The sequence below is a fragment of the Choloepus didactylus genome, chromosome 16, assembly GCF_015220235.1.
Source record: "Choloepus didactylus isolate mChoDid1 chromosome 16, mChoDid1.pri, whole genome shotgun sequence".
NCBI lineage: Eukaryota > Metazoa > Chordata > Mammalia > Pilosa > Megalonychidae > Choloepus > Choloepus didactylus.
Window position 1 is genome coordinate 69933931 of NC_051322.1, and position 24333 is coordinate 69958263.

Here is a 24333-nt window from a genome sequence, read left to right on the forward strand (position 1 = left end):
GTACATTCATCACCTAAATCTGGTACTTTGTTTTATATTGAGATCTTTGGTCCATTTTGAGTTAATTTTTGTGTAGGGGGTGAGGTAGGGGTCCTCTTTCATTCTTTTGGATATGGATATCCAACTCTCCCAGCCCCATTTGTTGAAAAGACCATTATGGCTCAGTTCAGTGACTTTGGGGGCCTTATCAAAGATCAGTCGGCCATAGATCTGAGGGTCTATCTCTGAATTCTCAATTCGATTCCATTGATCTATATGTCTATCTTTGTGCCAGTACCATGCTGTTTTGGCAACTGTGGCTTTATAATAAGCTTCAAAGTCAGGGAGTGTAAGTCCTCCCACTTCGTTTTACTTTTTTAGAGTGTCTTTGGCAATTCGAGGCATCTTCCCTTTCCAAATAAATTTGATAACTAGCTTTTCCAAGTCTGCAAAGTAGGTTGTTGGAATTTTGATTGGGATTGCATTGAATCTGTAGATGAGTTTGGGTAGAATTGACATCTTAATGACATTTAGCCTTCCTATCCATGAACATGGAATATTTTTCCATCTTTTAAGGTCCCCTTCTATTTCTTTTAGTAGAGTTATGTAGTTTTCTTTGTATAGGTCTTTTACATCTTTGGTTAAGTTTATTCCTAGGTACTTGATTTTTTTAGTTGCTATTGAAAATGGTATCTTTTTCTTGAGTGTCTCTTCAGTTTGTTCATTTCTAGCATATAGAAACATTACTGACTTACGTGCATTAACCTTGTATCCCGCTACTTTGCTAAATTTGTTTATTAGCTCTAGTAGCTGTATCGTCGATTTCTCAGGGTTTTCTAGATATAAGATCATATCATCTGCAAACAATGACAGTTTTACTTCTTCTTTTCCAATTTGGATGCCTTTTATTTCTTTGTCTTGCCGGATTGCCCTGGCTAGCACTTCCAGCACAATGTTGAATAACAGTGGTGACAGCGGGCATCCTTGTCTTGTTCCTGATCTTAGAGGGAAGGCTTTCAGTCTCTCACCATTGAGTACTATGCTGGCTGTGGGTTTTTCATATATGCTCTTTATCATGTTGAGGAAGTTTCCTTTAATTCCTACCTTTTGAAGTGTTTTTATCAAAAAGGGATGTTGGATTTTGTCAAATGCTTTTTCAGCATCTATTGAGATGATCAATTGATTTTTCCCTTTCGAGTTTTTAATGTGTTGTAATACATTGATTGTTTTTCTTATGTTGAACCATCCTTGCATGCCTCGAATGAACCCCACTTGGTCATGGTGTATGATTTTTTTAATGTGTCTTTGGATTCAATTTGCAAGTATTTTGTTGAGGATTTTTGCATCTATATTCATTAGGGAGATTGGCCGGTAGTTTTCCTTTTTTGTAGCATCTTTGCCTGATTTTGGTATTAGATTGATGTTAGCTTCATAAAATGAGTTAGGTAGTGTTCCCTTTTCTTCAATGATTTGAAAGAGTTTGAGTAAGATTGGTGTCAGTTCTTTCTGGAAAGTTTGGTAGAATTCCCCTGTGAAGCCATCTGGCCCTGGGCATTTATTTGTGGGAAGATTTTTGATGACTGATTGGATCTCTTTGCTTGTGATGGGTTGGTTGAGGTCTTCTATTTCTTCTCTGGTCAGTCTAGGTTGTTCATATGTTTCCAGGAAATTGTCCATTTCTTCTACATTGTCCAGTTTGTTGCCGTACAGTTGTTCATAATATCCTCTTATGATTTTTTTAATTTCTTCAGGATCTGCAGTTATGTCACCTTTTTCATTCATTATTTTGTTTATATGGGTCTTCTCTCTTTTTGATTTTGTCAGTCTAGCTAGGGGCTTGTCAATCTTGTTGATCTTCTCAAAGAACCAACTTTTGGTGATATTTATCCTCTCTATTGTTTTTTTGTTCTCTATGTCATTTATTTCTGTTTTAATCCTTTTTATTTCTTTTCTTCTACTTGGTTTAGGATTGGTTTGCTGTTCACTTTCTTGCTTCTTCAGTTGATCCATTAGTTCTTTGATTTTGGCTCTTTCTTCCTTTTTAATATATGCGTTTAGTGCTATAAATTTCCCCCTTAGCACTGCTTTTGCTGCATCCCATAGATTTTGGTATGTTGTGTTCTCATTTTCATTTGTCTCTATATATTTAGCAATTTCTCTTGCTATTTCTTCTTTAACCCACTGATTGTTTAGGAGTGTGTTGTTTAACCTCCAGGTATTTGTGAATTTTCTAAGTCTCTGATGGTTATTGACTTCTAATTGTATTCCATTGTGGTCAGAGAATGTGCTTTGAATAATTTCAATCTTTTTAAATTTATTGAGGCTTGTTTTATGTCCCAGCATATGATCTATTCTGGAGAAAGTTCCGTGAGCACTAGAAAAGTATGTGTAGCCTGGTGATTTGGGATGTAATGTTCTGTATATGTCTGTTAAATCTAATTCATTTATCAGATTGTTTAGGTTTTCAGTTTCCTTATTGGTCTTCTGTCTGGTTGATCTATCTATAGGAGAGAGTGATGTGTTGAAGTCTCCCACAATTATTGTGGAAACATCAATTGCTTCCTTTAGTTTTGCCAGTGTTTCTCTCATGTATTTTGTGGCACCTTGATTGGGTGCATAGACATTTACGATTGCTATTTCTTCTTGCTGAATTGCCCCTTTTATTAGTACGTAGTGGCCTTCTTTGTCTCTCAAAACACCCCTGCATTTGAAGTCTATTTTATCTGAGATTAATATTGCTACACCTGCTTTCTTTTGGCTGTAGCTTGCATGAAATATTTTTTTCCATCCTTTCACTTTCAGTTTCTTTGTGTCCCTGTGTCTAAGATGAGTCTCTTGTATGCAACATATTGATGGTTCATTTTTTTTGATCCATTCTGCGAATCTATATCTTTTAATTGGGGAGTTTAATCCATTTACATTCAACGTTATAACTCTGAAGGCATTTCTTGAATCGGCCATCTTATCCTTTGGTTTATGTTTGCCATATTTTTCCCTCTCTCTATTAATATCCTTTATTGTACCCATACCGAATCTCTTTAGTACTGAACCTTTTCCAAGTCTCTCTGTCCTGTCTTTGTTTCTCTGTCTGTAGGGCTCCCTTTAGTATCTCCAGTAGGGCAGGTCTCTTGTTAGCAAATTCTCTCAGCATTTGTTTGTCTGTGAAAAATTTAAGCTCTCCCTCAAATTTGAAGGAGAGCTTTGCTGGATAAAGTATTTTTGGCTGGAAATTTTTCTCACTCAGAATTTTAAATATATCGTGCCACTGCCTTATTGCCTCCATGGTGGCTGCTGAGTAGTCACTACTTAGTCTTATGCTGTTTCCTTTGTATGTGGTGAATTGCTTTTCTCTTGCTGCTTTCAGAACTTGCTCCTTCTCTTCTGTGTTTGACAGTGTGATCAGTATATGTCTCGGAGTGGGTTTATTTGGATTTATTCTATTTGGAGTTCGCTGAGCATTTATGATTTGTGTATTTATGTTGTTTGCGTGTGTAGTTGGTGTTGCCTGCCCTGTATGTGGGGCGTGTTTCTGGGCAGTCGGGGAGGGGGGGTGGCCCTAACAATCAAATCTCCCTGGTGATCCTAGAGTTTTAAAGCTGCTGCAATAGTCTAATCCTTCAGTTCAGTCCTGCCACAGTTTGTCTCTGCCACTGACCCACAAGTCCTTGGTATTGGCGTATGGCTCCTGAGACTTGCAAGTGGGCCCCTCTTCCAGGCTGTGCACCCCGGGTCCTCTGTTGAGGGATGACTGTGCTATGTCACAGGTGAGTGCCGTCCCCCCAGGGCAGTTCTGGGCTGCTGGGCTGTGTAGGGAGGCTCCCAGTCTGCTCAAATGATGGCTGAGTGGGGCTTTGTTAATTCACACTGCTCCACCTTCCCAACTCTGGGACAGTCAGCTGAGGTTGCAGGGAAGGCTAATGTCCACGCCCAGTTTTGTGGTGTGTGCCTGTTATTTGAAGCACTTCCGTCACACTGGGTTGTCTGGGGCAGCTCTGGGCTATGGGGCTGGCGATGGGCAGGAGTGTTTCCTGTCCACCAGGATGGTGGCTGTGAGCGGACACCCCCCTTTTATTGGGAAGTTGTGGTGTTTAGTGAATTTTCTCAGCCACTGGATTATTGCGTTTTGTCTCAGAGCTCTCCTATTTCTGATCTTGACTTGACCTGCCCAAATAGTAAGTCTTTGAAGCTTTCTGTATTGGGCTTCTTAGAGTAATTGTTTTAGAAAAAGAAAAAAGGATTAAAAAAAAAAAAAAAAAGGGCCCTCCTCAGAGATCTAATGGGTTATTGAAATGCTAATAGACAAAGCAACCAGGGCCATTAAGGAAAGGTCCACAGGGTAGAGAGATCAGCTTTTCTTCGGGATTTGCATATGCGCCTCAAGGCCTGAGGTCCGCCCTTCCCCTTTCTGTGTTCACCAGAACTCCAAAAATCCTCTGCTTTTATTTTGGAGTTTTTCGTGTTGTTTTTTTTTTCTATGCCTGTCTCCTCTCTGCTGGGCTGGCTGCTCTCAGATTCTCTGGTGTCTGGTCTCAGTCTATCTATGGTTGGAGTTTGGATCAGTAGAATGAGTTTCCGATAAGGGCTGCCACTGCAGTTCTCCCTTCTCCTTCCCGGAGCTGACAGCCCCTCCTCCCACGGGACTGATCCTGGCAGGGAGGGGCGCGGGTCCCCTGGCCGCAAAAACTTACAGATTTCGCTGATCTCAGCAGTTCGACATTTTCATGAGTGTTGTATGAAGTATGCCCAAAGACAGATTGCTCTGTGGTGTCCAGTCCACGCAGTTCCTGGCTTTCTACCTACTTTCCTGGAGGAGTAACTAAAACATAAAGCTCACCAGTCTGCCATCTTCTCCAGTTCTTTTTAGGGTCTCATTCTGCAGGCATGATTGATGGAATTAGCGCCCACGTGATCAAACTTGGCCTCCACCCTCCAGCCTCCCACCTGTAGGGATATCTGGCTGATGTGGTATGACTTGGTAGTGGGCCTCTGTAGCATGGCCGGCCCCCATCCCCTTCCCCCTGAAAATTACCTGTTGGCTGGCCCCACCCTGGAAAGCAGATACTCCTATCAGGAAAAACCAAAGATGCAGAGGTTATCTCCTGGGAACAGTGACAAAGACCAGCCAAGTTCTTTATTATGCTGCTTTCATATTTTGCTTAGATTATCAGATAAATTTAAATTGAGATTTTAATAATTGTTTTGGCAAATGACAAGATTTTATGCATTTATAGGGATTAAGTTTTAAAGATCCATAAGACATGAGTACTTGCTTCCTACAGAAATTACTTCAACTGTTCACTTTCTCATTAAAACTACTTTTCATTGTTTTATTTCCGTTTTTTAGGTTACATCAAGGATCAGTGTTTTTTTTTCAATTTCAACTTTTATTGCTTTGTATAAGGAAAAATGGGTTCTATTCAAAGAATTAGTAATTTACTCACTCAGGACAAGAAATAGAACTATACCAGCAGCCTAGAAGCTTTGTGCCCTCTCCCAGTTACTGCCTCCATCCCGCGTGAAGTTAACCACTAACCTGGTTTAAATGGGAACTGATTAGCTAGGCAGGAGAGGGGTGGTTCTAGTGCGGTGGTTCTTAACGCTATTCCACTCGGTGCCCTGTTTTAATATTTTATATTTTGTAAGGTTCCTTTACTATCCTGAACTGAAATTTATGTATAAAATTACCTGCCAGCATACATAATTAATATCCTAACTATAACATAAAGGAAAAATAAAAACATTTAACAATGAAATATGCATTTCAGTATGTAAATGTTTGGGCACATCTACACTAGAACACATTATGAAGTGAAGTAGACAGCTGATTGTACCTACTTAAAACAAATACGTTTCAATTTAAGAGAAGTAAGACAAGAATTACCTGAATAGTGTTGACAGTTTTTAACATTTTGAAGTAAAGTTCAAATAAGAATATTTTCTGGGAATGTTGTACTTTACAAATGTCTGTGGAGTGATCCAGGTTTATTATATTGGAGATTGAAGTGCTGTGAGTGCCAGTGTTGTTGGTAGAATGATTTTCTGAATAATTTTTTAAAGGGTGAATTCACCTATTCAAGTTTGTTTTACACAATAAAAGCATTCCTGGAAAATTCAGTGTATATTAAAAGTATACATTACTGTGTTCAAGTATAAGACGAAGCTAGGTTAAAGGCTCAGATAATTATAAAGAGATTTTTTTCACAAATAAGAATTCTGAAGAGTTATTTGGAAATTTGGCAGCATCGGGGTGTATTGGTCTGTTACGGCACCCCACCCCCCCAGCACCATCCAGTCATAACGTCAAAACAAAAACATCCCATAAAGGGCTTTTCCAATAACTTCAGATACCTCTAAGAGACTTAGGATTGTGTTTCGTAGCACTTTCACTAAGCTACATAACTTTTCTTTTCCTCTGTTGTTGAGAATCTGTATAAGCAGGTTTCATCAGCTCTTTTTAACCAGCAGACTTCAGGGGGGTGGGGTGTCCACCGTACAAATGCACCTCCCCCTCCACCCCCCACAAAATCAAATGTAAAATTTTTGTTAATATGTTTTCCTCTGTGTTTTTCTGCAGTAGGATGTAGCTCTCATCACATTCTGAAAGGGTCACAGAAACCCACAAAAGTGGACAAGATGTTTCTTCCCAAGACCGTTTAGCTGTTAAATACGGTTAATCTTATGCTAATGGTCATCAGTACTTCCTAATTTTCCATTTTAACCAGGAAAATGGGCTCAGATTCTGAACAGTCTGCTGGGAGCAGCCCTTATTGAGGCTTGGTTGGAGGGACACATGGAGCAGAAAATCTCAAATTCACTTGTTAGGTGCCTTTCTTATAGGTAATGTTACATTTTATTTGTAAGGTTACCGTGTCCAGTAAAGAATTTTATTTTAATTAGTGGGCTGTTTTCTTTTGACCTCTATCTTCATTTTCAGGTAGTTTGTATTTTTATGTCTAGAAAGACCAGTCTATTATTCAAGATTTTTTTAACCCTTTCAGACAATATAAAATTTAAGTACTCTTCTGAATTCATACAATTATTGTGGAGTTTGTTGATGAAAATTGACACTGTGGACATTTTTTTGGTAATCAGTTTTTAACAGAAACAATATTTTATTTTACCTTATTTGAATAATTGGTGCTTTCCTCTAAAATTGGGGGAAGAATTAAAAAAAATTACATAGTTTTGAAAATATAGGATTGTTCAAAATAAAAATTTTGTGAAATGTTGCTTTTGTGATGTTACTACGAAGAAATTGGAATTTTGTTTTAATCTATGCTTGCTGCTAATGTTAAAATCCTAATTAAGATAGTTGTACAAAAACCTGCATATTCTCAATTTTCTATAATATGTGGTCTTGGAGAATGTTAAGAAATGGAATCTGTTTTATCAGTAGTTTAAAATGCTTTTCCAAGCCACCCATTTTGTGGATTCATGTAGCCAAATGGACAGATTTGAATTTTTTCCTTTGGACTCAGATGTCCATTGTATGTTGGGTTGTTAATCAGATTGAAGAAAACCAGCAAAGTATTTAAGATAATCTACAAATTGAATTATTAACTTGACCATATAATTAAAACAAGCTGTTCAAAGATGGTGCTCTGTAAACTATACATTTTTTTTTTCCAAAAAACTTTGTATGTCTGTTGTTTTAAATTATTTTACATTAAGAAGCTTTCTTTTCTCTAACGGATTGTCTGTCTTTACATACTTTTGTCTAATTTACTCTCATTTCTTTCTCCTTTCATCCCAGTTCCAAATCTTTATTTCTTAGAAAATAATTTTACAACTCAGGATTTTTAAGCATGGGATAAAATCATTTCACTTCTTAACTGTTGAAATAAGTTCCTTTTAATGGCCTTGCTTTTGTGAAGTCTGCTTTTAGACAAATCAGTCATTTCTTTTCCTCCAGTAGCTGCGTTAGGCAGATCCGTTTGTTTGCATCTCCTGCCCTTTTCTGAAGGCCTCTTTTCATTTGGCTCTATTATTTTTCCCCTCCAAGTCTTTGTCTCAGCTTGTTTTCCAGTATTCAGCAAAATGGGAAACTTTGGGATAGTCAAGTAGAGAATTTCTCAAGCTGGGCTTCCATAATAATGTTTTTAAAGTTTTGAAAGATATGCTTATTCTTATTTAAGATTTAAATAAAAGATGTTTTAAAGATTGCCTTTATAATAGTCTTTGATTTCCAGCCTTCTAGCTTTTCATTTATTTTTTGAATTTAACTTAAAACTAACATTATTTTTAGTACCATTGCAAATTGTTTGTGGAAGCAATTTGATTATTTCTTCCCACTGGGACATGTCTTTAAGCTAATCTTCCCATCTAAATTAACAGGTATTCATTTTGTTGTCTTAATCTGCAAAATCTCTCTAGGTTTTTCTTCAGCTAAGAACAAAATGACTAATCTTATTTTCCTTCTTAAAAAAATGAGTTTATACTGATTTAGGATTTAATTAATCCATGTAGGACTAGATCAGCTTTTTGGGTTCTTTGTTTTGCAATTTGATGTTTGGGTGCAGAACCAAAGCTTAAAAATGTATCTGGAGCATGTGGCACAGTGTACAAATATTTGAATGAGTTAAGTGAATGAATCAGCCCTGATCCAGGTGAAGCAAGAGCGCTGTTGTCTTTGGGGGTAGTGTGTTCAGATGTAGAAATTTTTACGTTTGGCCTAGTAAAACAAAATCGGCTTGCAGACCACTGAAAAATCCTTATATATTAAGTAATGTGATAAGAAGCATACTATTTGAATAAAATTAAAATTAACTCATTTCATCTATTGAAACTTTCAAAAGGCCTTTTTTTTAGATAGAAGTCATACATGTTTACTGTAGAAATTTTGTAAAGGATGGTAAGGAACGATGATGGAAATAAAACTCGTTTGTAGGTCCGCCACCTGGAGAAAAACGTTAACCATTTAATATATTTATTCATAAAGACTTTAGTACATACTTTAAATAAAATAGGGATAGATACAATTTTAATTCTTGCTTTTAAAATTGTGAATGCAGTTAAATTTTTTTCTTTTTAATTTCTAAACCTTACAGGCCCCTTCACAGATGTAGTCACTACAAATCTTAAGTTGCGAAATCCATCCGATAGAAAAGTATGTTTCAAAGTGAAGACTACAGCACCTCGTCGGTACTGTGTGAGGCCCAACAGCGGAATTATTGATCCAGGCTCGACTGTGACTGTTTCAGGTAATGAACCATGTCGTGAATTTATTCAGTTTGGAATTTGGGTGTTTTATGGTTGTTTAATTTATAGGATTTAATTTAGAGGGAAGGAAATAGTTCTTAGTTATTCTGGCTTTGCCTTTAATGATGTCCTTTTCTTATCTTAACCATACACAAACTGTTGCAGAAAATTTCTCACCCTTTTCTTATATCCTTGTGGAAGTGTGGGCAATTAATAAGTAATTATTAGTAATTACTTATAAGTAATAAGTAGCTCTTGTCAGTTTAAACTTTTTTATCTATTCATTATCTCTATAGCTCACCACCACATTTTCTATAGTTATATTTATTTTTGAAATATGAAACTGTTTTTGTGACTGATCATTCAAACCTCTAGCTTTTGTTACATGTTACATTCTTCCCATTTTTTAGCTTAACATACATGGTTCCTCTTTGTTGCCTATTGCAACCAATCAGAAGAGTCTTTCTCCTTTTCACTGCAAGAGCTGGTAGTGTTCTGCCCTGGCAGACTTGAGCGGATTTGCTTATGGTTGAAGAAGCTGCTCGGTCCCTGCCATGTAAGGTCTTCTCTCTCCTGCCGTGGAGTCTGTGCGGGTGCCCTCTGTTATCTGTTCCTTTCTTTCCTTAAAGCCGGAAACAGTGCTCCTTGACTGTTACCAGGTAGAGCTGAGAGATAGGAAGCAGGTGTGCGAGTATGTTTTCAGAGTCCATGAGTTGTAGCCGGCGTGTCTTCCTCAGAGAAGAACCCCTCCTGCAGGCCTCATGCAGAGATCATTTCCTCCTGTTTTATAGCAGTGGTTCTTACCTCCCACTGTGGCTCACACCATCCTTGGACCTCTTCATGACCAGAATCTCTAGGTGCATGGCCTGGGCATGTGTATTAAACAAACAGACAAAAACAAACCTGCATGGGTGATCCTGATAAGACTCCTAATGTATTATAATAATTCTGTATCGGTTGTCTGGTTTTCAAGTCCATAGCAGATTAAAAATACCAAATTATGCAAAGAGTGAGAGCCTAGAGCAGGCCCATCAAAAATATTTAGAAGTGGAAGCTGACTGCAAGAGTGATGAAGGGCAAGCTATAGTGACAACTTCTTCAGCTGTAGTCTGAAGCTCAGAAGCTGGGTGGCCCTAGAAAGATGTTTTTATTGAGTCTTGAGGTCAGGAGGCCTGGGAAGAATACTTTCGTATTTGTGAAGTTGATATCTTAGTCCAATTCTTTAGTTCCTGGGAAATATGCATGGGAAATAAGAGTTAAAGGAATGAGTGCATGCATGCTGGGATGTTGCTCTCTATTCTTAGACCTTTAATTAAATTGGAAGAAGATAGAATTCCTTCTGTCTACATGGTTAAAAACAGTTTTTGGTGCAAACAGTAGGAATCTATGAAACTAGTCAGAATGACTTTCTCTTTGAGGGTTCTGGGTTGATGAAGTTTTACTGTATTAACAGTTTCTTAAGAAACTGTACGTTTCAAAGCACTTTCACCCACATAAACTCCTTGTATTGAGCACCTGACTTGTTAATAAACTACAGACAATCTAGTCCTTAATTGCACAGCATGTCCTCAGATTCCTCTCCTGCATCAGAATTGAGAGCTTCCAAGTTTTGCTGTAGTACATTTTCATACATGATACAGAGTTATTCAAACATGCTTCCTCCAGCAGCCTTCCCTGGTTAGCCCTCTGTGCTACACACTCTTGTTTGTTTGTTTGTTTGTTTCTCTCTCCTTTTAGCAGTCCATATTAGGGGTTTGCTTTTTAATTTGTACATATTTGTATATTGCTTTTTATTGTCTTTCTCATGTTACATGGTGTGGAACCTTAATTGGAATATAACCATCATGAAGTTACAACCATGTATTAAGTTTTCTTTTTATCTTCAAATTTTTAATTAATAGTAATTAGCCTACAGTAATTGCTCAGTGAAGGTTGTACATTGACTTTTATTGTACTTTATCTGAATTCATGCATGTTCTGCTGATATATATTCAGCCCCCTTTGACAATTTTTTAAACTAATTAATGGACCTCTCAAGTATACCTCATAGATATATTTGCTTAATTGCATATTGTCTTTTATGTACTTAACTGCATAAAGTGCATATATATATATATATGTATAGAAGTAGATATACTTTAGAAAGAATCTAAATATTAGCAGGGAAGTACTTTCCACAATAACATACATGTATTTTGTATAATTGTTCATTCATTTTTTAACTCTTATATTTATATTGCACAAATTTAGCATGACTCAAAATCACATTGAGCCTTTAAAAACTCCTGTATAGGCTACTGAAAGTCATAAATGCTTAGAAAAAAAATTATTGGGACCATAATCTAAAACATTTATATACACATCCCCACCCACATACTCTGTTTTCTTAGAGTCAGAGCTGTACAAGTTGACTAGGTGTTGATTTAAAATTCATTTTAGAGAGAAATAATTTGTTGCTTGAAAACATTCATATAGGTGCCATAGTTTCATATTTATTTTTTAATAGCCATTTGTTAATTTTGTGGATTGTTAAAGACTTGGCAAGTCAAAAAGATGGACAATGTAAGAATAATTGTATTCTGTAAAGCGGATTCTAGATTTTTTTTATGTAAATCCAGTGTTTGGTTTCTTGAACCCTTCCTGGTTGTCTTTAAATTTTCATGTTAGTGAATGAGGTATAGAAATGATAGGCAAACAAATGCAGAAGACAGTGTAATGTGTTCTTTCTTCTTATTTAGTAATGCTGCAGCCTTTTGACTATGATCCAAATGAGAAGAGTAAACACAAATTCATGGTACAGACAATTTTTGCTCCACCAAACACTTCAGATATGGAAGCTGTGGTAAGTCTAGAGTTTGAACAGAATGTATTTTGGGGAATATTGTTTAAACTGTTGGTTTTGTTTAGCCCTCAAAGAGAAGTGTAATTAAAAAAATGTTTAAAATCTGAATTTCAAGAATGAAAGAATTTTGAAATAGTATTTCTTGGAAGCAATTTAGGGATGCTGCTGCTAAGCAGTATATGCTGTTATCTCTAGAGATATTAGTGTGATTTTAACAGATGATAGTAGCTCTTCTCAGGTTTCAATAAAAAGTTCTGCGGCATTACCAGGTGGTGACGATGGCAGGGTGACCAGTGCGGAATGCAGCAGGTCCTGGCTGGGTCATAGACTCCTTCTCACCCCAGCTCCAAGCAGCTGCTGCCGATCGTTAGTTGTCTCTTGAGGGGAAACCTGTTTGCAGTTCTTACGACTCCTATGTCTCATATCTGGTTTTGTTTGCTTTTAGTGGAAAGAGGCAAAACCTGATGAATTAATGGATTCTAAATTGAGATGTGTATTTGAAATGCCCAATGAAAATGATAAGTTGGTAAGTAGGAAAATGTAAGAACATAAGAAAATTGGAAGCTGTTAAGCTCTCAGTTACTTTGAAATTAATTTTAATTGTGATTTTGGCCTTTTTCGGGGGGGTTTGTTATGGCTATTCCACTTTCTAAGACTCAGTGCTTGTTTGACTTAAATTTAAAAAAAATTGGTATGCTCTTTTCATTTTATAACATTTGTTTTCCCAAGAAGAAGGAAAATAGGTACAAGCTGCCTGATGGAAAAGAATCATTTAATTCTGCCAACGTTTTACTCCTTAAACCACTTCAAGTTTCTTTTGGAAAGAGGCATGTGTATAAATTAATATTAAATAATAGACAACACTGCCAGACTTTTTGGTATCTTGGGGATGAAGGAGTTAATTTACACGGAAAAGCAGTTTATTTTAGGTTTGGCTATTCCCAGCTATTTTGCTCAATTTTGTTTTTGGTCATAATCCAGCTCATTTTATTTTATTTTTAATTAGAGAGATTGTAGGTTTACAGAAAAGTTGTGTAAAAAATATGATGTTCCCATATACCCCCCATTGTTGATACTTTGCATTAACATGGTACCTTTGTTACAAATGATGAAAGAATATGAAAATATTACTGTTAACTATATAGTCCATAGTTTACATTAGATATATTTTTCACATACATCACCCTATTATTAACATGTTGTAATAGTGTCATACATTTGTCATAATTCATGAAAGAACATTCTTATACCTGTACTATTAACCCCAGTCCATTGTCTGCAACAGGGTTCGCTGTGTTACACAGTCCCATGTTTAATCTTCTGATTTTCCTTCGAGTAATACGACCCAAAACTTACCCTTTCAGTCACATTTACCAACCTAATCCAGTGCTGTTAATCTTACAACAGTGTAGTACTATCACCACTATCTGTTTCCAAACATGTACAATCAACCTAACTAGAAATTCTGCACAAATTAAGCTTAAGCCCCCCTCTCTCTACCTCCCTTCTATCTCTTGGTAACCTGTATTCTAGATTCTAACTCTGTGAGTTTGCTTATTATGATTAGTTTCTCTCAATGAGATCATACAATATTTGTCCTTTTGTGTCTGGGTTATTTCACTTAACATAATGTCCTCAAGGTTCATCCATGGTGTCACATGCATCAGGACTTCATTTCTTCTTAGAGCTGAATAGCATTCCATCATATGTACATGTAACGTTTTGTTTATCCATTCATTGGTTGATGGGCACTTGGGTTGTTTCCATCTTTTGGCAATTTTGAATAATGCTGCTATGAACAGCCATGTGCAAAATGTCTGTTTGTGTCCCTGCTCTTGTATCTTTTAGGTATATACTTAGTAGAGGCATTGCAAGTCATATGGTAATTCTTTTACTTAGGTTCTTAAGGTACCACCAGACTGTCTTCCACAGCGGCTATACCATTTTACTTCGTAACAGCAGTGAATGAGTGTGTTTCTCCACATCCTCTCCAACACTTGTACTTTTCTGTTTGTTTAATAGTGGCTATTCTGGTAGATGTGAAATGATGTGGTTTTGATTTGCATTTCCCTAATAACTGGTGATGTTGATCATATTTTTATATGCTTTTTCAGCCATTTGTATTTCCTTTTTTGGAAAAATGTCTGTTCAGGTCTTTTACCCATTTTTAAATTGGGTTATTTGTCTTTATTGTTGACTTGTAGGACTTCTTTATATAGTCTGGATATTAAACCCTTATTGGATATGTGGTTTCCAAATATTTTTTTGCATTGAGTAGGTTGCCTTTTCACTTACTTGACAAAGTTTTTTGAAGAACAAAAAATTTTAATTTTGTGGAGGTCCTATTTATCTGTTTCTTCTTTTGTTGGTTGTGCTTTGGGTGTAAGAAACCATTGCCTACCACAAGATCTTGAAGATGCTTTCCTACATTTTCTATGAGGACTTTTATGGTCCTGGTTCTTATATTTAGGTCTTTGATCCATTTTGAGTAAATATTTTTATAAGGTGTGAGATGAAGGTCCTCTTTCATTCTTTGGATATGGATATCCAGTTCTGCCAGCACCATTTGTTGAAGAGACTATTCTTTCCCAGTTTAATGGGCTTAGCAGCCTTGTTGAATATCAGTTGTCCATAGATGTGAGGGTCTGTTTCTGAACTCTCAATCTGATTTCATTGATCAGTATATCTAGATGTCTTCATGCCAGTACCATGCTGTTTTGACCATTGTAGCTTTGTAATATGCCTTAAAGTCAGGAAGTGTGAATTCTCCAACTTTGTTCTTTTTCAAGAGTTTTTTTTGGCTATTTGGGGCCCCTTACCCTTCCAAAGAAATTTGATAATTGGCTTTTCCATTTCTGCAAAGTAGGCTGTTGGAATTTTGATTGGGATTGCGTTGAGAATTGACGTCTTAATGACATTTAGTCTTCCAGTCCATTGATGTGACATGTCCTTCCATTTATTTAGATCTTCTTTGATTTCTTTAAGCAATGTTGTATAGTTTTCTGTGTCCAAGTCCTTTACATCCTTGGTTAAATTTATTCCTAGATATTTGACTCTTTTAGTTGCTGTTTTTAATGGATTTTTAAAATTCATTTCCTCCTCAGATTGCTTATTACTAGTGTATAGAAACACTACTGGTTTTTGTTTGTTGATCTTCCATCTCGCCACTTTGCTGAACTTGTTTATTAGTTCAAGTAGCTTTGTTGTAGATTTGTAAGAACTTTGTCTATATAGGATCATGTCGTCTGTAAATAGTGAAAGTTTTGCTTCTTTCTGATTTGGATGCCTTTTATTTATTTTTCTTGCCTAACTGCTGTAGCTAGAACTTCTAACACAATGTTGAATAACAGTGGCGACAGTGGACATCCTTGTCTTGTTCCAGATCTTAAAGCTTTCAGTCTTTTACCATTGAGCATGATGTTAGCTGTGGGTTTTTCCTATATGCCCTTTTATCATGTTGAGGAAATTTCCTTCTATTTTTTTTTTTTTTATTTTTTTAATTAAATTCAGTTTTATTGAAATACATTCACACACCATACAATCATCCATGATATACAATCCACTGTCCACAGTATGATAACATAGTTATGCGTTCATCACCACATTCTTTCTCTGAACATTTTCCTTACATCAGAAAGAACCAGAACAAGAATAAAAAATAAAAGTGAGAAAAAACACCCAAATCATCCCCCCATCCCACCCCATTTGTCCTTTAGTTTTTATCCCCATTCCTCCACTCATCCATACACTAGATAAAGGGGGTGTGATCCACAAGGTCTTCACAATCACACTGTCACCCCTTGTAATCTACATTATTATATAATTGTCTTCAGGAGTCCAGACTGCTGGGTTGGAGTTTGGTAGTTTCAGGTATTTACTTCTAGCTATTCCAATACATTAAAGCCTAAGAGGTGTTATCTATATAGTGCATAAGAATGTCCACCAGAGTGACCTCTCGACTCCATTTGAAATCTCTCAGCCACTGAAACTATTTCGTCTCATTCTGTATCCCCCTTTTGGTCAAGAAGATACTCTCAGTCCCACGATGCCGGGTCCACATTCATCCCCGGGAGTCATACTCTGCGTTGCCAGGGAGATTTACACGCCTGGGAGTTGGGTCCCACGTAGCGGGGAGGGCAGCGAGTTCACCTGTCGAGATGGCTCAGTTAGAGAGAGGGCCACATCTGAGCAACAAAGAGGTACTCAGGGGGAGACTCTAGGCACCATTACATACAAGTTTAGACTCTCCTTTGTGGTAATGAGCTTCATAAGGGCAAGTCCCATGCTCGAGGGCTCAGCACATCAAACCGCCAGTCCCAATGTTTGTGACAACATCAACACCAGTCCAGGTGAGGATGTCCAACACATCCGTACCTTCCCCCAGATCCTTGGGGCTGGGGAGGGGGAGGCTGTAAATATATTTTTTATTATTTGCCCAGATTACTCTGGGATGTGTCACTATTTCACATTAACCTATACAAACCTACCAGGTCTCACTTCCTAGTCAAAGTTCTATGTAATTATGGTATTTGAACACACTGTACAAGTTAAATTGTTTAGAAAATATAGATCCTGTACCAAATAAACATCTCTTCCGTTGGTCTCACATGGAAGTTGAAGTTTTAAAACACAGTCAGTTTCAACCTTTATCCTTTGGCCTGGCTTGCCCTGGTCTTAACCAAACCTGCTTCATTCATATCACTAATTGAAGTCTGGGCTCTTTTTTGGCTTTTTTTTTTTTTTTTTTTTTTTTGACAGTGGCTGTATGCACTATACTGACATTCATATCTACTGAGCTCTAGCTCTGAGTTTCAGGTGTCTCAGAGATATGCGTTGTTCCAGAGACCAATCAGGTTATACGCTAGGGGATCAGCATCTCAAAGTTTAGAGATAGGCCTTACAATTCAGGGATAGAGTTAACTGCTGTAAGAGCTTACAATCTAGGGACTATTACAATTATTGTGTCCACGTTAGGCTATGTTCTAAGATTCAATTCTGAGTTTACACATTGTAGTTAGTCCATATTGGTGAGGCATCATCCCTCTCACCATGTTTTCTCCAACACTTTTACTCCTATATATATATTTTCCTACAATTTTATAGAGTTATGTTCACATACCATACATTTATCCACAGTGTACAATCACTTGTTCATGGTATCATCATAAAGTTGTACATTTATCACCACAGTCAGCATTTGAACATACTGATTACTACAAGAAAAAATTTTTTTTTTTTTTTAGCAATAGGAAAAAATGATAAAAAGAAAAATAACATGTCATACAATACAATATACTACTAAGGACAGCAAATAACACCACTACCAAGAATCCCATATTACTCCCCTATATCCCCTTCTCATATACATTTAGCATTGGCGTATTGCCTTTGTTACATTTAATGGAGGTATATTACACTGTTACTGTTGACCATAGACTCCAGTTTGCTTTGATTTTGTTTTTTCCTGAATACCATCCCTTTTTCAAATTTCTACATGGTTGACATTCATTTGCTTTCCCACATGCCAAAACATTTTTATATTTGTATATTTAGTAACAGTCATTGGCCACTCCAGTTTTTGCCACGTTATACAGTCCCAGTCTTTATCATCTATCTTTACCTCTGGTGTCATACATTCTCCTATCCCACCTCTTTCAGCTTTACTCACAGACATCTTTGTTCAGTGTACTTACAATACCGTGCTACCATCACACAGTATTATGCTATCTATTTCTGGATCTGTGCAATCAATCCTAAACATTCTGTAGTCCTTCAGCATCAAATGGCTGATCTCTGCCCTCTTTCTGTCTCCTGGTCACCTGTGTTGTCAGCTTTTAACTCCCAAAGTTTGTTCATTAATGTCTGTTCATATTCCTTCTATTCTTAACTTTCGAAGTGTTTTTCTCAAGAAAGGATACTGGATTTTGTCAGATGCCTTTTCTGCATCAAGATGATCATGTGCTTTTTCTTCTTCAATTTATTAATGTGGGGTATTACAGTAATTGATTTTCTTGTGTTGAACCACCCTTGCATGCCTCGGATAAAATCCACTTGCTCATGATGTATAATTCTTTTAATGTGCTGTTGTATTTGATTTGCAAGTATTTTGTTGAGGATTTTTGCATCTGTATTCACTAGGAAGATTGGTCTGTAATTTTCTTGTATTATGTTTATCTGGCTTTGGTATTAGGGTGATTATGGCTTCATAAAATGAGTTAGGTAGTGTTCCCTCCTCTTCAGTATTTTGGAAGAGTTTGAGCAGGATTGGTATTAATTCTTGGAATGTTTGGTAGAATTCACTTGTGAAGCCATCTGGTCCTGGGCTTTTCTTTGTTTGGGAGATTTTTGATGACTGATTCAGTCTCTTTACTTGTATTTGGTCTGTTGAGGTCTTCCATTTCTTCTAGAGTCAGTATATGTTGTTTGTGTGATTCTATGAATTTGTCTGTTTCATCTAAGTTGTCTGATTTGTTGGCATACAGTTATTCATAGTGTCTTCTTACGATCCTTTTCGTGTCTGTGGGGTCAGTATTAATGTCCCCCCTCTCATTTTTTATTTTATTTATTTGCATCTTTTGTTTTTTTCTTTGTCAGTCTAAGGGTTTGTCAATTTTATTGATCTTTTCAAAGAAGCAACTTTTGGTTTTGTTAGTTCTCTCTATTATTTTTTTATTCTCAATTTCATTTATTTCTGCTCCAATTTTTGATATTTCTTTCCTCCTCCTTGCTTTGGGATTAATTTGCTGTTTGTTTTCTAGTTCCTCCAGGTGTGCAGTTGGTTAGGCCTTTGATTTTAGCTGTTGTTTTTTAATGTAGGCATTTGGGGCTATAAATTTCTGTCAGCACTGCCTTTGCTGCATCCCATATGTTTTGATAATGTTGTGTTCTTGTTTTCATTCGTCTTGAAGATACTTAACTGATTTCTGATGCAGTTTCTACTTTGACTCATTGATTAAGAGTGTATTGTTTAATCTCCATATATTTGTGAATTTTCTGGTTCTCTGCCTGTGGAAGCTTCATTTCATTTTGGTCAGAGACAGTGCTCTGTACAATCTCAGTCTTTTTAAATTTATTGAGACTTATTTTTTGACCCAACCATGTGGTCTGTCCTGCAGAGTGATCCATGATCACTTGAGAAGAGTTGTATATCCTGGTGTTTGGGGGTACATTGTTCTGTATATGTCTGTTAGGTTTAGTTCGTTTATCGTATTATTCAAGTTCTCTGTTTCCTTATTGATCCTCTTTCTAGATGTTTTATCTATTGATGAGTGGTATATTGAAATCTTTATTAATGTAGAGGCGTGTTTCCCTTCAGTTTTGCCAGTGTTTGCCTCATATATTTTGGGGCACTCTGGTTAGGTATATAAATATTTAAGATTGTTATTTCTTGTTGGTGCATTGCCCACTTTTTAAATACGTAGTGTCCTTCTTCTCTCTTATAACAGTTTTGCATTTAAAGTCTATTTTGTTCAGTATTAGTATAACTACTCCAACTTTTTTTTGGTTTCTCTTTGTGGGAATATCTTTTTCCAACCTGTCACTTTCACCCTATTTGTGTCTTTGATCTAAGGTGAGTCTCTTGTAGACAGCATATAGATGGATCATATTTTTTTATCCATTCACAGTCTGTGTCTTTTGATTGGGGAGTTTAATCCGTTAACATTCAATGTTATTACTGTAAAGGCAGTACCACTTTAATCCTTTGGTTTTTATATGTCATATCTTATTTTTTGTCTTTTTACCCTTTAGTTACCATTATTGATAATCGTTTTTATACTCTCCCCCAAGCCTCTGGCTCTTGTCTTTCCCTCTCAGCCTGTAGAACTCCCTTTAATATTTCTTATAGGGCAGTTCTGTTGTTGACAAACTGTCTCTGTTGCTGTTTGTGACTATTTTAAGTTCTCCCTCCTCTTTGAAGGACAGTTTGCCAGATAAAGAATTCTTTTCTGGCAGTCTTCTCTTTCAGAATTGTAAATAAGTCATAGCCCTGCCTTCTCACCTCCATGGTTTCTGTTGAGAAATCCTTCTTGGTCTTTCTGGGTCTCCTTTGTAGGTGATGAATCACACTGCTTTTGCTGCTTTCGGAATTTTCTAATTATCCTTGGCATTTGACATTCTAGTTAGTATGTGTCTCAGAGTCAGTCCTTTATGATTTATTCTGTTGGAGTACTTAGCTTTTCTTGGACGTCTTATATCTTTCAATAAGAGTTGGGAAATTTGGGGCCATCATTTGCTCAAATATTCTTTCTGCCCCCTTTCCTTCTCTTTTCTTTCTAGGACACCCCTGATGCATATGTTTGTATGTATCTTCCTGTCATTCGATTTCCTGATACTCTGTTTAATTTTTTCCATTCTTTTTTCTATCTGTTCTTTCTGTGAGATTTCAATTGTCCTTCTAATTTGCTGATTCTTTCTTCTCTCTGGCCAAATCTGCTGTTCTGTGCCTCTAGTTTGTTCTAAAATCTCTTCGATTGTGCCTTTCATTCCCGTAAGTTCTATTTCTTTTCATAGTTTCAAATTCTTCTTTATCCTTTATCTCTTTATCCATATTTTCTTTCATCTCCTTGAATTGATTTAGGAGATTTGTTTGAACATCTTTGAATAGTTGTTGCAAATTCTGTGTCTCCTCCGAAGTTTTAATTTGTTCCCTTGACTGGGTCATATCTTCCTATTTCTTAGGATCGTTCATAATTTTTTGCTGATGTCTAGGCATCTGATTATCATTAGTTTACTCTGAAGGTCAGTTTCTCTTGTTTATGGTTTTATTGTTGATTGGCTTTGTGTTAAGACTGTTCTCTGACACTTGGTTCAACTTATTCTAGACTTTTAGAATTTTCCGTGTTTAATTGATCTTATTTTTTCAGCTCTTCTTTAGCTGATTCTCGCCCTGAGTATGCGGTTCAATTTTTAAGATTGTACTATTTGTGCAATTGTTTCATCCCCAGGGGAAAACTTCCTTTCCTCTGTTCCATGTATGGGGATCTTGATCTGTTTGTTTTTGATTTGCCTTTATAGCATGTTTATTACAACTATTTTTACTCTTTCATTGTCTCTAGCTGCTTTTGCTTTGAAGGTAAATTCTGGGAGGAAGGTCATCCCAGAGAGGACTTGGCCAAGTCAGTATTTCCCAGCCAGGGATCCACAAAGGGGGCACATAGCAGTTCCGTAAGAGCCTGGGGAGAGGGTAAGAGAAGATGCCCAAAAGCCTTTTTGACAGCTCCCTGAAGCTGCACCTCTCTGGACTTCTCAGCAGATAGTGCTCTTCAGCCAACTTTTTCCTGCAGCCCTAAGAAAATCCTGCATCTTTGAACTTCAGCCGCCTTTGCGCCTATTGGGGATGGAGTTGAAACAGTGGCCACAGTGGGCTAAAACTGTGGCTCAAAGCTGGGATCCCATTGATTACAATTTGCTGATCAAAAGCTGTGGTCAGTATTCAGCTGTGGCCCCCACCTGCCACGTTCTTGGTAAGAGGACTTCCACATCCCTCTTTGTCTGCAGCAGCCAGCCCGGAATTGGATGGAGGTGGCTAGCCTTGAAGGTGGGAGTTGGGTGCCAGCAGTCACCGCTGAGAGCTTTTCTTCAGTTCTTTACTACAGTAGTGCAGCCTCTTCGTCCCACTCTTCCCTGGATCCTGTATAGTGCTCCCCTGGCCTTCAGAGTCCCAGAACAGTTATTTTAGACAGTTTTTTCCTGTCCATTAGCTGTTTTTGGAGGAGGCTTGAGTACTGCAGCTCTCTACTCCACCGTCTTCCCTGAGTGTTGACTGTTTTATTAATGCATCAGTTATCTAATGACCAGTACTGTGTGTCAGATGCACTGCCATGTGTAAGGATAAATCATGAACAAGAAGGCAGAGTCTCCTGGCTCTCATACAGGTTCATTATACAGGTTCATTAGTTTTGAGGCCATGAAAATGTCCAGATCAAGGTATCATCAAGATGGTGCTTTGTTTCTGAAGCCTTTGCTCCTTTGCCTCTTCGTGCCTGCTGATCTCTCCCATCTCTTATAAGTTTGTTCATTTCAGCTTCTTGCTTCTGTGGCTAGCTCTCTCTCTCTCTCTCTCCATTGGTTTTGAGTTTGGGAAAGTGTCCAAATCAAGGCATCATCAAGACAATGCTTTCTTCCCAAAGATTGGCTGCCAGTGATCCTGGCTCCTCTGTCACATGGCAAGGCCCGTGGCCTGATTTTATTCTTCGCTAAATAATTTTTAGGTAACTTACTGGTTAGTATGGGGCAAGTAAAATTTGAGATGCTGAGGGATATGTGTGTAGTTTAAAAATAGTCTATGAATATATAGAATGGGTTGTGGTCACTTTTTCTGTTTCCTTTCTGAACTGCAAATTTGAATATTCCTTTTTCTGTGATTTGTAGGAGGGACTTGAGAGGTAAGTTTTTTTTTTTTTTTTGTAACTTAGTATATATGATAAGGATACATAGAACTATTTGTCATAATTTGATTATAGTCTGACATGGCCCTTGCCTTGACCTGGAAGCCATTTGCCCTATTGAAAAGTAAACTTGGGATTAATGCATGGCTTGATTGTTGTGTTGATCTTTTGGGATTAGCTGAAATGAAAAAGTCCCTGAATGGGTTGACTAAATTAGGTGTTGACTAAATTTTTTATGCCCTCCCCCCTTTTTTTTTTAAGGATTTTGAGGTCTTTGCCAAAAACAAAAGCCCTCACTTCATATACTAGCAGGGAAAATGAGAATGCAGAAGTTCTTATTGCATAGTAGCTGTTAGATTGCATGTTTATGCTTCCCATTTAGATTTTACTTTCCCTTTTGCCTAGGCTGCCAGGAAGCTAATAGGTTGCATAACTCTGAAACCATAACAGCAGTTGTCAGGGGTGACTTTTTATCTGAACACAGCTGTATGTTTCCTCACTTGGAATGCTGTGTCATTTTTCACAGCCATTTACTGGACGTAGTTAAATCAGACTGCCTTTCATGTGGGCTTTGTTATGCTCTGGCTAGCAGACAGTTTGAGATTATAGTCTCCAGAGGACTGGCACCCAGGTGTGTGTACTTGCTGATTAAGAGGAGCTTTCACTGCTTTGGAAACCAGACCAGCAGCTGATGGAAATGCCTCGGCTGGGACACTTGAGCTTAATGGTTTTGCCCCTCCTGGAAGAGAACAGCAGGTGTACTTCATGGCGGTATGGCCCCTCCTAACCCAAGAAAGCACTTTTGGATCTGCTTTAGCGCTTGAACAAGTGGTGAATGGAGGCCCCACGGCACCTTTGCAGAGCCATTATTGTTAGTCACTCTGAAGCTGCTCAGTAATTTCAAAGTACTCAGCAAATTGTCTTATTCTAGGCCACGATCAGCTAGCTGCAGAATATATTTCCATCAGTTCAACTATTTGGATTTGAGGTGCAGTTATTATTGACCAATTGAATTATAGGGAATATCTGCTAAAGATAATTTTTTTAAAAAACTTTATTTTGAAAAAATTTAGACACCTAGAAAAATAGATAGGAAGAGTACAGTGAACTCCTGTAAGCCTGTCATCAGGTTTAACACTCATCAGTTTGTCGTTTATCTCATTTCATCTCACCTACCACTTCTCAATTCCAGTGATTTTTAAAGACAAATCCCATGTTACATAGACAAATCCCATAATTCTGTTATGAATACATATAATTTCATCCGTACCTACTTCATTTTATCTCTCCTAAAGATTAGGGCCTCAGGAAAAAAAGAGCTTAACCACAATACTATTATTACACCTTTCAAATTTCATAAATAATTCATTAATATCCACTATCTAGGCAGCATTCAGATTTCTGATTGTTTTACATATGCCATTAAAATTGTTTTTTTCAGTTTGTTTGAATCAAGATCAAAAAAGTCCATACCATTGCTATTGGTTGCTATCTTCTTAATGTGTAGCTTCCTTCTGTTTTTTTTTTTTTTTCTCTTGCAAATTATTTATTAAAGGAACTGGGTTTGTCCTTTTGACTTTCCTACCGTCTAGATTTTGCTGATTACACTGTTACAGTGTCATTAACTTTTCCTCTGTCCTTGGTATTTCCTGTAATTGGAAGTTGGCTCTAGAGGCTTCCTGGGGGTGGGGAGTAGGTGGTGATGAGGTAGATAATGGCCGTTTGTGTTGTTTTGTGAAGTTAGCCCTGGATGTGCAATGTGTGGATGAGTGGTTCTCAGCTGGGGTGATTTTGTCTCCTAGGGGACATTTGGCAATGCCTGGAGACATTTTTGGTTGTTGCAGCTGTGGGGGTGGGGGTGGGGGGAGGGGGCACAGGGCATGGCATTGTTTGTAAAGGCACAGTAAATGCCTGAGGGATTTTTTT

The 24333-nt window shown here is 37.3% G+C and overlaps 1 protein-coding gene across 2 annotated transcripts in view; it reads left to right on the forward strand.

Annotated features, from left to right (window-relative positions):
- Positions 1 to 24333, forward strand: part of VAPA (VAMP associated protein A) — a 63688-nt gene that overhangs the window by 26281 nt on the left and 13074 nt on the right. For both annotated transcript variants that reach the window (XM_037805515.1, XM_037805514.1), the window contains exons 2-4: positions 9027 to 9179; positions 11916 to 12019; positions 12465 to 12545. In XM_037805515.1, coding sequence (XP_037661443.1) covers positions 9027 to 9179; positions 11916 to 12019; positions 12465 to 12545 — 338 coding nt within the window. The remainder of the gene's footprint in view (positions 1 to 9026; positions 9180 to 11915; positions 12020 to 12464; positions 12546 to 24333) is intronic.